This window comes from Rhea pennata, chromosome 16 (assembly GCF_028389875.1).
Source record: "Rhea pennata isolate bPtePen1 chromosome 16, bPtePen1.pri, whole genome shotgun sequence".
NCBI classification, from domain to species: Eukaryota; Metazoa; Chordata; class Aves; order Rheiformes; family Rheidae; genus Rhea; species Rhea pennata.
Window position 1 is genome coordinate 17421278 of NC_084678.1, and position 15321 is coordinate 17436598.

Sequence of the window (15321 nt, forward strand, 5' to 3'; positions counted from 1 at the left end):
ACCTCCAGTGACTCCTCGTGTCCCCACCTGGGCACTCCGGGACCCCCAGTAACAGCCAGTGCCTCCATCTGGGCATCCCAGTTTTGCCCAGTACCCCCGCCTAAACGCCCCAGCAAGCCCGGTACCCCGCAGTACCCTACGGTACCACCCGCAGTACTGCCGAGGGAGCCCAGAGCACATCACCCCGGAGCCACCCCAGGCCCCGCAGCACATCACCCCAGAGCCATCCTGCACGCCCTGGAGCCGCTCCTGGACCTCAGAGCACGTCACCCCGGAGCCACTCCTGGGCCTGGCTCTGCCGTCCCCCGAGGCGGGCGGGAGGCACCGGGCCAGGCCGCACTGGGTGCCTCGTCTCCGATGGAGACAGAACGTACAGGCCGAGAGCGGCCTTTAATTCGCCATGAGCTCGCCCGAGGGCAGCGTGGAGGACACAGAACCTCCAGGCTGGGAATGATGGCTGCCCCCAGACACCCCAGTGCTGCCCCGTTACAGGGGTCAGGACGAGGCCACCCTGCGCTGCCTGGCGCAGGGCACCATCAGGAACAGGCGCCTGCCGGTTCCCCCCCGCCCCGGCTCTCCCCCGGGGCTACGGGCATTCACCTAAATCAGACCAAATCCCACCGCATGACGTGCAGCACCAACTCAGGAAAAGGAAACCCCGTCGCTCACGGAGCTGCGGGTGCCTGGGAGGGAGCCAGGAGGAGGCAGGTGACAGGCCTCAATCTGAGCGAGACCCTGGGACCAGCCCGGCTTCCCGGTACCGACATGGCCTCCCCGGTCCGAGAGAGGCCCCGGCCCGGCCCAGCCTCCAGGTACTGACATGGCCTCCCGGATCTGAGCGAGACCCCGGCCTGGCCCGGCTTCCCGGTGCCAACACGGCCTCCCGGATCCAAGTGAGGCCCCGGCCCGGCCTCCCCAGGCCGGCCTGGCCCCGCGTGGCAGCAGGGCCTGCCCGGGGCCGTCTGCCCACCGGTGCTGGGAAGGGTTAACGGAGCCGCAGGGCAGAGAGCGGGGACACATGGAGACAGGGGCAGCCCCCGCCGCGGCGCCCAATGGCGGCCCGGGCGGCGGCGGCGGCAGCGGGGCCGCCAGCTGCGGCCGCTCTAATCGCCCGCCGCGGGGCCGCGCGCGCGCCCCCGCCGCCGCCGCGCCCTGTTGCCGCGGTGACCGCGGCCTGCCCGCCCGCCCGCGCTGCCCATTGGCTGCCGCCGCGCCCCCGCCGCGGGGCCCGCGCCCATTGGCTGCCCGCGAGCGGCGGGGCCCGCCCGCGCGCCCGCCAGTTGCCGTGGCAACAGGAGCCGGGGCCCGGCTGCGGGGCCGCGCCCGCCGCCCGCGGGGGAGCCCGGCGGGGCCGGCGGGGCCCGATCGCCCCCCGGCCGGGCCCCCCGCCGCTCCGCGGGACGCAGCGGCGAGCCCGTCTGCTGGGAGCGGGCTGTCGGCAGCCCCCGGGGTGCCCGGAGCCGTCGTGGCCCGCCGAGGGGCGAGTCCGGGGCGCGCGGAGAACCCGGCTAGAGCCGGGGCCTGCTGCCGCCGCGGGCCCCGCGGCCGGTCGGGGCAGCCGTGAGGCACCTGCCTGCGCCCGGTCCCGGCCCTCCCCGAGAGCCGTGTGCGCCCGGGCCCGGCCGGCCGGGGCACGCCGAGCAGCGCGGGCTGGAGCCGCGGCCCCTTTTCCCTCTCGCCCCGCTCTTGGGGAGGCTGCAGGAGCCACTGAGCAGAGCTGTAGCCTGGCGCGGCTGCTGGCAGGGACGAGGCCTCCCGTCCCTCCATCCCTTCTCATCCATCGCGTGTGTCCCACCCTGCGCCGGTCCGTCCCGTGCACCTCGTCACACCGCATCCATTGCATCTGTCTCATCACATCCCATTCATAGTATCTCTCCCATCCCACCCCATCCCATCCAATCAATTGCATCTATCCCATGCCATCCACTTCATCTCATCCCGTCCCACCCATCCCATCTGTCCCATCCCATCCCATCCATCACATCTGTCCCATCCCATCCCATTCATCCCATCCCATCCCATCCCATCCCATCCCATCCATCCCGTCTCTCCGCCGCCGCCCCCTGCAGCGCCGGGGCCGAGCCGGCAGGGGGCGCAGCGGCGCCCCCGGCCCCGCCCCGCCCGGCCGCGCTGGCCCCGCCCCGCCCCGCTGCGCTGGCCCCGCCCCTCCCAGCCCCGCCCCGCCCCGCCCCGCCCGGCCGCCGTACCCGCCTCCCGTCGCCCCGGAGACCGCCCGGGGCCGCGCTGCCGGGAGACGCGGACGCGCCGCCCTCAGGGGGCGCCCGGGGCCGCGGGGGCCGGGCCGGGGCCGGGGCCGGCCGGGTAACGGGGGAGCGGCACCGGGGCGGCCTGCGGGTCGGGGCGGCCCCCGTGGAGGGGGGTGGGACAGGGGCCGGGCGGGGGGGCAGAGGGGCGGCCCGTCGGTGGGCAGGGAGGATGAGTGGGGGGGGGGCTCCTCATAGGGGACTGGCGTAGGGGGCTCCCCATGGGGCAGGGAGGATGAGTGGGGGGGGGCTCCTCATAGGGGACTGGCGTAGGGGGCTCCCCATGGGGCAGGGAGGATGAGTGGGGGGGGGGGCGCCTCATAGGGGACTGGCGTAGGGGGCTCCCCATGGGGCAGGGAGGATGAGTGGGGGGGGGGGCTCCTCATAGGGGACTGGCGTAGGGGGCTCCCCATGGGGCAGGGAGGATGAGTGGGGGGGGGCTCCTCATAGGGGACTGGCGTAGGGGGCTCCCCATGGGGCAGGGAGGATGAGTGGGGGGGGGGCGCCTCATAGGGGACTGGCGTAGGGGGCTCCCCATGGGGCAGGGAGGATGAGTGGGGGGGGGTGCCTCATAGGGGACAGGCGTAGGGGGCTCCCCATGGGGCAGGGAGGATGAGTGGGGGGGGCTCCTCATAGGGGACTGGCGTAAGGGGCTCCCCATGGGGCAGGGAGGTTGGGCAGGGGAGCTCCCCACAGGGGAGGGAGGATGGGCAGGGGCCTACCTATGGGGCAAGGAGGATGGGGGGGGGCTCAAACATAGGGGATTGGCATATGAGGCTCCCCAACTCACCATGGGGCAGGGGGGGATGAGCAAGGGGCCTCCCCATGGGGCAGGGGAGGGAGGTGAAGATGAGGAGGGCACTACAGGTACCACAGCAGTGGAGTCTCTGCTTCTCTGACTTTGGACTTGTGGCAGCTTATCCAGGGGAACGGGCTGAGCAAGGGGCTCAGCCTCCTTGCTGGTGTCATCCTCTTTCCTCCCAGAGTCTGCGCATTCAGGATGGATGCGAGGGGCCTGGTCCCAAATGTTATGGGAGACTTTAAGAAAACAGTGAGTCTGTTGTTACAGTGGGGGCGATGGCACTGTGCTAGACTTGCTATCGATAAGGAGCCCAAAGGGACACCGGGGAGCCCAAGGGGAGCTATAGAGAGGAGTCAGAAGTTACAGAGGTCTCTGCTCACAAGCCTCCTCTGATTCCCTGACAGTAATGTCTTGTCTATGCTATGGTTACGTTGAGTTTAGGATTACAGCAAGTGGCAGAGGATAGAAGCAAAGGAGAGGAAATCTCCAGCCTTCAAGTTGACTTTGCCACCGATCACAAGCGAGGGCAAGAAGAAGAAAGGAAAGAAGAACAAGCCAGGTTGGCAGACCTTCCCCTTATATACCACCCTGGTGTCACTTACTCACTGGTGCTGCTTTGGAATTTACCCAGTGCTTTGCTGAGAGACATTCAGCAAAAGCCACAAGAAACTGCCCAAGGGAAAATGCTGAGAATAAAGAGGGAGAGCCTGAGAAGTCCAGGGAATGCTTTGTAGACACAGCTCCTGTGCTATAACTGCAAGCTGCTTTTGCTGGGGATATAGAATATATGAATTAAGTATCACGGTGGTTCTTTATATTTCCCTCAGCTATATATGACGGGAGAGAGTAGATGTAGGCATTGTAATAGGACTGTGTAATAAACACAGGGCTTTTTTGTTTTGCCAGTTACATTTAGGCTGAATAAAAATCCACCCTTGCCTTCAAAGACATTACCATCCCAAGAAAAACATGGAAGTTTTACTCAGAGAAAATCGTCACTCAAGGATGCTGAATTAGCTAAAAACTTGGAAGATATCAGAATTATCAAGGTACATGAGACAAATGTGCTGTGATGTAGGTAGCAAATCCATACAGACTCTGGCATACAGAGAGAATTCTAGCAGTCTGATTCACTCTTGCAAAATGACACATGATTATTTATTAATACACTGAAGGTAATTATGCTCTTCTGTTTAATGCTGGTGAAATCTAAACTTGATATTGTTTGTTAAAAAAAATGAAGAAAAAACAAGAGAGTCCAGACTGTAGCAATAGGAGTGGTGAGATTTAGGAAGAGTGACCTATTAGAAAAGGTTGTCAGAATCAGGTTTGCTTAGTCTAGTAAAGAGAAGTTTGAGGTAGAGGACATGACCACAGCTTTTTACTAGGAAAAGGTGGTTATAAAAGAGACAGTGATCAGTTGTTCTTCATATTTTGGGGAAAGAACAGAAAGAAATTGTCTGGGATTGCGTAAGAAGGATTGTAGATTCTAACTATCAAGGTAGTGAAACACAAAAGGCTACTGTGGATACTTCCTTTTAGCTAGAAGTCTTTAAGAACAAGTTAGGACACCGTGTCTAGGGGCTGGTCTGAGTTGTGATTGCTCCCACCTTCACAGGGTGGGTGGATCTGTGAGTATCCCTTCCTTCCAGCTGCACAACTCACTGACTCTGTGAGAACAGATGCACTCACTGTGCGTCACACACATCACACTGCCTCTGTGCATGCAGTGAGCAGCCGAGGGGCAGGGCAACTCAAGGTCACATCTGAGATTGAAGAGCTGCAGGTTGAACATAGTGAGTCCAGGGTGTGGTGTATGGGGGAAATCAGTGTGTCTTGGCAACGAGACTGAGGTTCTTTGTGTGGTTCATGATGCGAGGATGATCGGGGCCTTGTTGCTGCTGTTACCCTGGGACAGAAATGTTTTGGGGATGGCAGACAGTGGTAAGAAAACTCAGGGCAGGTGGAACTGATGGAATCTGCAGCCCTTTAACCTACAAATTCCTCCAGCATCTGACCAAGTTGAAGACAAATTTCATAGAGGAACTGAAACAGCACAGTGCATACCTGGCAGAGACCAACTGCAGATTGATTGAGGACATTCAGCACACTGATGACCGCACTGCCAAGCAAGCCAGAGACCTGCTGCAGCAATATGAATTATTTGGGGTGAGGCTTTAGCTTTGGCAAATAGAACCAATTCAGTAGAATGTAAAACTGTTGCCATTACACCTGCTTGTACCCAAGAAAGGTCAAACACTGCATGGCCACTGCGCAGTGTGTCTCGAGCTCTGGGGGAGCTGTCTAATGCCCCAAGATCCTGTGAGGTGCTGTTGCTGAGCCATGTTTTAGAGCCACAAGAGCATCCCAAGCGACAGATCTCACCCCCATAACAGCCAAACACTTCCCTCCATAATGCGCTTGGCTTCAGCTGACTCCTGGAAGCACCAAGCCACTGCCAAGAGCAGTTTTAGTACTCCTGTGCACAAGCTGACATTAGCCAGAGCGATGGATTCGTTTTTGCTGTTAATGCAAGCAGTAGCATGTGAGAGAAGCATTAGGAATGCTCTAGCGGGATGTTTCAGAGCTCTGTGGAGTGATCAGTGGCTGAATTTCTCTCTGTGCAGACAGTCAAGGCAACGATGCAGAACTTCACTCAGAACCGGCTGGATGCAGCAAGAGCAGAATTCCAAGAAATGGAGGAAAAAATGGAAAAGAACCTGGGAAGTAAGTTGCTCACGTTAGTACGAAACAGTCTGTATAACCATGTTACCTTTGCTTTCCATCTTGTTAGATAAAAAACATTGCATTGGTGTGATAAATGTCCAACAATTCAATTTCTGAAAAATAATCCGTGATGCTCTATGGGCATGATCTTCCTGTCAGCGATGACTAGGGAAGAATAGAATCCTGTGACACCCATAGCTTGTGCTCAAAGGAGTAAGAAGAATCACCTCCTTGGCAGCTATTTGCATGATTAGATCCTTTTTGGGGCAGGATCTGGTCAAAGTGATCTGACTCAGGGTGGTTGTTCCCAGTTCCCATGTGGTATGTAATCTCTGCAGAGAGAAAGACTCAGCAAGTGCTGGAAAGACTCCTTAGCTCCATAAAGAAGTGAAGCTCTGAAACCCCAGGGTTGAGATTTTCTGCTTTGACTTTTCATCAGAACTACAGCAGCAGCTGGATGAAGCCACTTCAAAGGTACAGGTTCTCCAGGATGAACTTCATGTGCTGCGGAACTACATGGACAAGGAATATCCAGCAAAAGCTGTCCGGATAGCTTTTCTGCTGCACAAGATCCAGAACCTGAAGAAGCAACAGCAGGTGCTGAGTCCTCTCCTTCCCTTCAGCATTGCAAGGGAGGAGGGAAAGTGCAGGGGTGGAAGGGATGCAGTGCTTCTCTTGCTTAATGCTTTTGTTGTTTTTATGCCCGTTCTCCTGACACTCTCAGTATGAGATAGATGAGACAGAAGCACTGGGGAAAGCCTTCTTGGAGGAACTGGAAATGCAACTGCGGGTGGAACAGGAGGAGCTATTAGAGGGAGTGATGGAGGTTGGTGGAGTTCATTTGCTTTCTCAGCAAGAGGGATCAGTTTCTGGGAGTTGAGGGGATTCTAGACTTTGCCCATTAGCAACAGGACAGTGCAGATAGCACTCTAAGAATAACAGAGCATTGTTGCTCCCTTTCTGTTCAGCTGGTACCTGGAGCTGTTTGTCAATCTAGGAAGGTAAAGAGAAGCACATCTGAGTTGCTGCTGTAGTCTGATATGTTGAAATATTCTCAAACTCTCGCCTGAGAGTTTGCTGTGTGGAGTCAAGTGCACTGTGACCCAACATTTACTCTGTTTTTGTGGTCCCTGTTTCCTTACATTATTTAGGTAGCTGCTCACTGCTCAGCTGTGACACTACTCAGCCAGTGCACATACATTTGTAATAAACTCATAAGAAAATTAAATTGTATGCAGCAGTACAGAGCAGGCACTGTTGTCATTCTTCACAAAATAGGAGGAACTCCTTTTGTACAGTTTCTTTTGCATGATGTACCTAGCACTTCTCCTGTGCTCCACAGCTTCGCAGCACTATGCGAATAATAGTTACTAACTTCCTTTGCAGCCTGCACTGGTGCAGAAGGACTGCTGTCCCCTTTTGCAGATGAATTTGTGAGCACAGGCAATATGAGTAATCCAAGCAATGTTAATAAGCCTTTCCTGGGAAACTGAATTGGATCTCTTGATTTCTTCAGTCTTGTTCCATGATCAGTGTAATGTGATCACTGTTCATTTTAGTGCTGGAACCTAAACCTTTTCCCAGCAGAATTCTTTCCTTGAAGAGTAACACATCTGTTTGACTAGATATGGCCAACATTGGCACCTAACGGTGATTTCATGCCAGTAGTTAGGAAGTTTCTTTAGCTGATTTCCTTTTCTTTGCTCATACAGGAGATGTTGCTGAATCATGATGACCTGAAGCAGATGTTTATGAGCAATAACATTCTGCAATGTGAAGTAGAGAGGCAAAGGGAGGTGAGTGGTGCAGGGAAGAACTGGCACAGTGCAGCAGAGCCAGCCCCCCTCAGCCGTGGCCCTGCTTAGTGAGGATTTCATCTGCCACAGTGGGGCACGTTGCTTTCTGTTTCCACTGGGCTGTAAAGAACTGAGGGTGAGCAGCACAATAGGTATTTCAGGAAACCTGTTAGGGATTTTCTTGCATGTGGGATGTTTTCTAGCTCTGCTGTTTGTAAATCTCTAAAATGTTAAGTCCTGCTTCTGTTGCAAAATAAAGAACTTTTCAAAATGTAATTCATTCAGATTGTTAAAGACCTGGCAGAGGAGATAAGCGAGCTGAAAAGAAGCATCCAGACACTTCAGCAGAGCATGGGAGATCCAAGAGAGCTCATCTTTGCTGACATTCTTCTCCGCAGACCCAAGTAAGCCAACGTGCTCCTTGAGAAGAAGTAACGCTGGTCAGTGAGCACACCTGTTTCTGTGACCTTTAGTATCACCAGGCATTTTCCACTTTAGAGTGTTTAGTTTTGAGTACAAATAACCTGTTGTTCACTCGCAGTTTATGTTGGGTTTGGCTTGGGAAGACAGCGGCAGGGTCTGGTGGTCTTTGCCTAGTAACAGCTAGGAACTAGCCATAACTCTGATACTGTCAGTCTTGGCCACATTGTATCTTTCTTCTGTGTTTTGCTTTGTCCACCCTATAATGGGAATAATTAGTGACTGCAGCAGGGAACAGGCAGGAACAGCGGAGCTTTACAAGGCCCATGTGACCACAGCAACTCTTACTTACTATTCTTTTTATTTCATGATTAAGAAACAAAACTGACAGGAGGCAGTGGGCTTTGTAGGAGCATCCCTGTCAAGGCAGGTCCTACCCATCTAGAAACACTTTGGTTATTTGAAATTCTGCTAGCACTCTGTGAGAACAAAGACGGGCAAACATTTCCCTAATATGTAAAAAAAAAAAAAAAAAAAAAAAAAAAAAAAAATGTGTCGGAGACATTGGTTGGTAGTAAAAAGGCAAAACTTTTTTGTCTTTCTCTCTGTTCTCTCCCAGTCCTAGTTCACTGGTAGCTAATTACTTCCAGAATGGAGGTTGTGGGTAATCTCCACTCCTGCTTAACAGTGTGCACTGGGCTGATATTGGATGTAAAAATTATAAAGCACAAGGCGAATTTTCACTTATATGTTGATGTGCAAAAGACTCTGCCAGCTCCTACACAGAAATATCAGGCTCTTGTCTCCAGGGACCCACTGAGACTGGCCAAGTTTGTAGGCTGAAGGCATACCAACAACCAGTTGTGACAAATTATTTTCCACCATACTTATGGCAGGGAGCCTATCCCGCAAAACTGCAGACTGCAGGCACGCACTGCACGTTGTCCCATAGCAATGGGGTACTGCCCAAAGTACAGATGATTCAGAACTGCCTAGGTGCCTTAGCTTTCTGTGCTGTCAGACTGTCTGGGAGTACAAACATGAGCAAAATTTGGTCAAATATGTTTTTAATCTTGAGTATATGGTAATTGGAAACCTGTTGTTTTGTGTGCGACAGCATGAACACCTGCACATTTATTTACAGTAATGGTCTATACAAATAGTTCATGGCTATAGAGATTTCTGTTAATGGAGTTACTCCTTTTTAGCCTATGCTGTCAGTGTAGGTGTAGGCTAGCTCCTCAGATACTCTGCACTTCACATACACAGATTATTCACATAGTATGAAAATACAATCCTTAATGGCAGCAGAAACTCACTCAGCAAACCAGTGGTGGTGGAGACAATAAAAGAGGCTGGATCTCCCCACTCCAAGGCCTGGGTTTTAATTGCAAGCCCGATATGGCTGCAAAACTGTGGAGACATGATCTGAAGCAGAAAGAAAGCCTGGAACATGTCAGGAGACTGTGTGGTGAGACGAACAACTGTGTGATGGATTAATGCAACTTATTTTTTTCAGATAAAAGAATGATAAAAAAGGGAATTAATTAGCTTCGACAGCTGGTGAAGCTGGGGTTACTGAGAGTGGCTGGGAAAAGAGTTAAAAATAGCAGAAAGGCCCAACTGGAAAGTTTCTGTAACATCACAAGTCAGGCATTTGGTGCTTACCCGCCCCTGACAGGCAGGAGTCCGTGCCAGAGCCCTCACCACCATCTCTCAGCCATTTCCCACTGACCTCCCTGCAACTTTTCACACGGCTTCACCAGTCCCTCAGTTTTCTAATTAACTCTTTGGTTCCAGACACTGAATTTGCTTCTTGAAAGAGCAAAGTTGGTCATAAGCTGTGTTCAGCGAGAAGGCTGTCTGGGTATAAGGGAGCATGGTAGTGGGGGGCTCTAGCTGGCTCCACTTGGGTTTACTGTACGCTACTAGCAGGTCATGTGAAGTCCAGAGGAGCTCTGAGCCCCTGCATATCCATTCATATCTGCATTTCCGTTTCCCCTCTTTCAAAATCTGTTGCTTCAAGTGACCTGGGTTGGATTTCCCTAGCAGCTTCAAGCCCTGCATTGGGGGCACTCTGGAAGCCCAGTTCATCCTGGACTGACCCAGAGACCAATGATCACACCTCTGACCAAACTCAGACGGCCACATTTATCTGCTCTTTGCAAAAAAACAGATGTAACTTCTGAGGCTGCTCTGACACTGATTGTCTCCTGTTTCTCTTTTGGGATGGACAGCGAGGGGCAGCCAATCTCATTCCACTTCCCTCATAATTCCATGGGCTGTACATCTGATGGATGTACATCAGTACGTCTGCTACTGCTTCTCTGAAAGAGTCAACAGGCAGTTGGACGGGGCTTTGATTCATGCTGAACAAGAACCCTCATCTGGTTTTAAAGGGCTTCTGTCTGTTGCTCCCCCAGATGCCTGCTTTGTCCTGCCGTCTCACAAAACAAGTGTCAGGTCCAGCCCCAATGGAAACATGTTCTGGAGTCCAGGCATACGGACAAGGGGGGATGCACACTAACACAACACAGGCTTCCTCACCATCTACCTCTTGCTCTCTAATGATGGGGCTGTCGTACAGGAGGTAGAAAACCTCTGAAGGCTGGGTTGGCTACACAGAGCATCTGAGAGGAGTCACCACCTCTTGCTCTGGTTGCACAAGCATTTCTCCTGCTCACCACTGTGCTCCTATGAGCCAGCTGAAGCTCAGCTGTTTATTCCTGGTCTGTGGTTTGCCTTGCCCCTTGTAACTCTCCTCTCTCTGCTCAGGTGCACACCGGATACCGAGGTTGTCCTCAACATCCCTACGGAGGAGACATCTCTCATCTAGTGCCAGGCCAGGCCTCGCTCACAGGACCGTCACCCAACGCATATTGGCCAGGCTTGGATGAGGTGTGCCACAGAGCCCCTCCTTTTCCCCCCATCAGCTCTTCTTCATCACAGCCCTGCTCAGCTTCTTTGAGGACTCACTGGAGTTATGTGGAGTAAGAAGGTAGAATCCTGTAATCTTCATTGCTGACCCACCCTAGCTGCACTCTGTGCTTACAGCAGTCTTATTGGAAGGAATATGCTGCAAGACCTAGGGATATGCTGCAAGACCCATGATGACAGCTCTTGGTGAGGCATTACCAGCTCTTCTTGCACCCACTGCATGAGCAGACCCCTTCCTGCCAGCATGATAACACCAAAGGAGTCGCAGCCAAAGGTGAAACAGGTCTTTCCATCCCTGTGGCCTGACTGCCATGCGAGATCTGCGGACTGGCCTCAGTGCTGCAAGGAGCGTCAGCCAAGCTGAGCACATCCCAGTGCGGGCTGGACTGGCGTCCCAGTGCAGGGGCCTGCGCTCGTGAAGTCTGGTGGCAGCACAAGCGCTGCTGGTGGCCGGCAGCCTTCCCCCGGCAGCACCCTGCGCTCCTGCGCTGTGCTGCTGGAGAGCTTGTGCCTGGGCAACATCTCTGCGCCTGTTGAAGTGTTCAAATAAAAACAACTTAAGTTTTCACCCGTTCAAAATAAGTCCTGAGCCTTGCGCTTTCCGTTACGGTTTCTTGGAGACGGCGTTTGGCGTGTCGTGCAAACAAGGGCAGCGGAGGGCAGGTCCTGGGCAAAGGCAGCGCTGGTGCCGGGGCCGGCCCTGCCTGCGGGGCAGCCCCTCCGCGCCCCCGGCCCCGGCTCGGCTCGGCTCGGCTCGGCTCGGCTCGCTCCTTACTTGGCGAAGCGGCGGCGCCGTGCGCTGCCCGGGGCCACCGCGAGATGGAGCCGGGCCGGGGCGCTGCCCCAGCGGCGCGGAGGGGCCCGGCGCGGGCCGCGCCGTCGGGGCCGCGCCGCTCCCGCACCTGCAGCGGCCGCGGGTCGCAGCTACTCCCGGGCCCGGGGAGGCGGCCGGGCTCCGTGCCCGCGCCGGGACCTCGGGGCCGGCGCTGCCCCCCCGGGCCGGGCTGTGCCGGGGAGGGCCCGGCCCCGGCCCGCCTCCGCTTCCCGGGGCTTAAAGCGCCGCTGCCGCGGGGCCGGCGCCGTCGGAGCGCAGCCGAGGTGAGCGGCGGGCGCTGCGGGCCGGGCTGCGGGGCCGCGCAGGAGGGGGGTCCCGGGGGGGAGCCGCCCCCGCTGCCCCGCGCTCCGCTCTGTGCCGCAGATGACCCTGAACACGCAGCGCGGGGGCCGGAGCCCCGTGCGCAGGAGGGCCAGCACCCCGCTGCCGCTCTCGCCGGGCGCCGCGCCGCGGGCCGAGGCCGGCCGCCCCCAGCTCGGGCAGCCCTCGACCTCCGAGCCGGGCGGCAAGGCCGCGGCGTGCCGCAGCAGCTCGTCCTCCGACTCGTCCGACTCCACCGGCGCCTGGGAGCCCCTGTACCGCGTGGTGCTGCTGGGCGACCCCGGCGTGGGCAAGACCAGCCTGGTCAACCTCTTCGCTGGCATCCAGGAGCGGGACCTGCTGGAGCAGCGTGGAGGTGGGTGCCCCGCGGTCCCACAGGCTCTGGCGGACAGGGAGCCCCGAGCGCCCGGCGGACGGCCCCGGAGCTGGCTCCGGCCCCCCGCAGCCGGGGTCACCCAGCAAGCGGTGCAAAGGGCCTGGGAGAGCTGGTGGAGGAGGCAGCTTGGCTTTGGGCTGGGGGCACCGTGCTTGGAAGAAGCCCTGTAAGAGCCAGCGGAGGGGGCTCCCAGGCCGGGCTGAGCCTGGCGCTGGCTCTAGGCTGCCGGTGTGGCCGTGGCTCGGGGGGGCCTCTGCGCTCCAGCGTACGGAGAGGCCCCGCACCCCTCCAGAGCCGCCGGCGTGTGGGTGAACAGCCGGGGAGCTTCGTGCCCTGCCGCGGGGCGGGGGCCCTGGCCCCTCTGACGTGGGCTCTGCTGCCTTCCGCAGAGGACTCGTATGAGCGCACGCTGTCCGTGGACGGCGAGGAGACCACGCTGCTCGTGATGGACACCTGGGAGCCGGAGAAGCGGGTAGGGCAGCCGGGGGGACCGGTCCGGGGGGGGGTTTCTGGTGCAGCCCCCGCCTTGGGGCCCTGCGAGCTCGGCAAAGGCTCCCTGCAGCTTCCCAGCAGTGCCCGGGGCTCGCCGCAGAGCGGGGCTGCGCCGGGGCCGGGCGAGTGCTGGCCGCGGCCGTGCCCAGCCCCTCCGGCGCGGGATGTGCGGAGGAAGGGGTTTGCTGTCCGCCCGTTGCAAAACGCAGCAGTTTGGAAACGGGGCCGAAGGCGCCGAACTGGCAAAACGCGCGGGAGACGATGCCGCCGGCGAGGACAAATGCTTTAAAAGGCAGCAACGCGAGCGCGGCAGCTCCGGCCGCCCGCCTCCGGGAGCCGGCAGCGAGGCGTTCCCTCTGCCCGGCTCCACGCCGCTCCGGCGCAGCCGAGGCCTCTCTCTGCAGCAAGCTCGGCACGTCCTTCCGGCGGCCTCGGGAAGCCCCATTTATTTATTTCCACTGTTGCTTAATTGCAGCAGTGCAGTTAAGCACTGGGGGGGGCGAGCGGGCGGCTGCGGGTGCCGTAGCGCGGTGCGGAGCCGCGCCGGTGGCGAAAGCGGAGCCCGTAGCGTAGCTTATTGCCGATAGATTGGAAAGGAAACGGTGCCGCGCACCCCTCGGAGCCGCGTCCGCCCCGTCCTCGCTGCTGCGGTGAGCAGCCCGGAGCCGGCGTCCGTGCGGCGCGGTCGGAGCGGCGAGAGGTGCGGCGAGGAGCCGCGCCGCGGGGCCGGGGCAGCAGCCGTTCCGGCGGTGCCGCCGCCGCGCGCGTGCCGGCTCCTTCTCCGTCCCCGTGCAAAGTCGAGCTCGGCCGGCACGCGAGGGCCGCGCGCGGCGGCGGTGCCGGGGCTGCACGGAGCGGGCTCGCGCGCGGTGACGTCCGCTCCGCCGCCGGCGCAGGGCGAGGAGAGCCGCCTCGGCAGCCGGTGCCTGCAGGTGGGGAACGCCTACGTCATCGTCTACTCCGTCACGGACCGCAGCAGCTTCGAGAGCGCCTCCGAGCTGCGCGTCCGGCTGCGCCGCCGCCGGCAGGCCGAGAACATCCCCATCATCCTGGTGGGCAACAAGACCGACCTGGTGCGGTGCCGCGAGGTCTCGGTGGAAGGTGAGCGGCGGGGCCGCGGCGCCAGGGCTCGGCCGGCGCCGCCGGTGCCGCCGGCGCCGTGCCCTCGCCCGTCCCCCCTTGCCTTGCAGAGGGCCGTGCCTGCGCCGTGGTCTTCGACTGCAAGTTCATCGAGACGTCGGCGGCGCTGCAGCACAACGTGGCGGAGCTCTTCGAGGGGGTGGTGCGGCAGATCCGCCTGCGGCGCCGCGGCCCCGGGGGCGGCGAGCCCAAGCGCAGCCTCGGCACCCGAGCCCGGCGCTTCCTCGACAGGCTCGTCGCCAGGAGCAGCAAGAAAGTGGAGCTCAAAGCGCGCTCCAAGTCCTGCCACGACCTGTCCGTGCTCTGAGAGCCGCGGCGGCGGCGGCGGCCCCGTCCCGCCGGGCGCCCCCCGGCCTCGGGGGCTCTCTGCTCCGCTCGCCGGCGGCGGTTTAGCCGGGCCGGCCGCTGCCGGGGGCAGAGGCTGCGCCGGGCCCCGGGGACGGCTCCGAGGCGCTCCAAGAGAGCGGAGCCGCCGGCGGGGCCCGCGCCGGCCCCCGGAGCAGCCCCGGCCGGGGCGCGCGGTGCCGGTCCTCCGCCCCCCGCCCCGGGGTGCTCCCGGCGTTGCTCCTGGGGCTCGGCGCCCACCGTGAGGCCGCGCAGGGAAGCGGGGCTGGAAGGTGCCTCCCTGCGCCAGGAGGGGCACGGCTGGCCCCGCCGGCGGCGGACGTGCCGGGCCGCGGCGGCAGCCCCGGGCGCTGCGCCAGGCTGGCTCCGGCCGCTCCCCCCCCCCCCTTCCCCAGCTCCCCGGGTCGGGTCAGGAGTTTCCACTCGCTTCGCGCGAGCGTGGGGAGCTGCGGGCGGCTCCCCGGCCTCAGAGCCCGGCCGCGGGCGCGCGGGGCATCGCGAAGCCCCATCCGCTCCGGCCCCGCCGCCTCCCGCCGCCGCGGCCGCCCCGCGGCAGGGGCCAGGAGGGCAGCACGGAAAGTTGGCAGGAGGCAGCCGGCGGAGAGGGGAGTGGAAAGAATGAGCTCAAACCCAGAAAAATGCAGCCGCAGCGGAGGCCGGGCCGGGGAGGGGGCGGCGGCGAGGCACTGGGGAAGGGGAGGAAGGGGGGAAGGAGGCGCCGGTGCGGGGCCAGCGCCCCGCGCTCCAGCCCCCGGTGCCGCCCGCGCCGGGGCCGTGCATCCCGGTGCCACCGGCGCTGGTGCGCGACCGCCCGGCTGGCCGCCTGCCCGGGCAGCGGCCGCCGGCACTGCGGGCTCCCGACCGGC

General features: G+C 59.7%; 2 protein-coding genes across 3 annotated transcripts; both read left to right on the forward strand.

The window, feature by feature from the left end:
- Positions 1–2256: 2256 nt before the first annotated feature.
- On the forward strand, positions 2257–11512 carry C16H20orf96 (chromosome 16 C20orf96 homolog). Of its 2 annotated transcripts, none has more exons than XM_062588891.1 (11): positions 2257–2322; positions 3249–3315; positions 3508–3625; positions 3973–4115; positions 5077–5235; positions 5694–5793; positions 6233–6390; positions 6518–6619; positions 7506–7589; positions 7875–7993; positions 10785–11512. In XM_062588891.1, exons 2-11 carry the CDS (start codon positions 3265–3267, stop codon positions 10843–10845), a joined length of 1095 nt encoding a protein of 364 aa, XP_062444875.1. In that variant the 5' UTR covers positions 2257–2322; positions 3249–3264; the 3' UTR covers positions 10846–11512. The 2 variants fall into 2 exon arrangements, with proteins under 2 accessions (XP_062444875.1, XP_062444877.1); XM_062588893.1 differs by having other exon boundaries at positions 7875–8029; positions 10785–10847.
- Positions 11513–12033: 521 nt separating this feature from the next.
- Positions 12034–15121, forward strand: REM1 (RRAD and GEM like GTPase 1). The gene is made up of 4 exons (XM_062588894.1): positions 12034–12457; positions 12868–12950; positions 13867–14071; positions 14161–15121. The coding sequence occupies exons 1-4, from the start codon at positions 12145–12147 to the stop codon at positions 14415–14417; spliced, it is 858 nt and encodes a 285-aa protein (XP_062444878.1). The 5' UTR covers positions 12034–12144; the 3' UTR covers positions 14418–15121.
- The last annotated feature ends 200 nt before the right edge of the window (positions 15122–15321 follow it).

Bases quoted from the DNA above. Each gene is read 5' to 3' on its own strand.
- C16H20orf96 (XM_062588891.1), top strand. From the start codon at position 3,265: ATGGATGCGAGGGGCCTGGTCCCAAATGTTATGGGAGACTTTAAGAAA. The intron at 4,116-5,076 runs GTACATGAGACA...AAATTCCTCCAG, and splicing joins AAGATATCAGAATTATCAAG to CATCTGACCAAGTTGAAGAC. The intron at 6,620-7,505 runs GTTGGTGGAGTT...TTGCTCATACAG, and splicing joins TATTAGAGGGAGTGATGGAG to GAGATGTTGCTGAATCATGA.
- REM1 (XM_062588894.1), top strand. From the start codon at position 12,145: ATGACCCTGAACACGCAGCGCGGGGGCCGGAGCCCCGTGCGCAGGAGG. The intron at 12,458-12,867 runs GTGGGTGCCCCG...TGCCTTCCGCAG, and splicing joins CCTGCTGGAGCAGCGTGGAG to AGGACTCGTATGAGCGCACG. The intron at 12,951-13,866 runs GTAGGGCAGCCG...CCGCCGGCGCAG, and splicing joins CCTGGGAGCCGGAGAAGCGG to GGCGAGGAGAGCCGCCTCGG.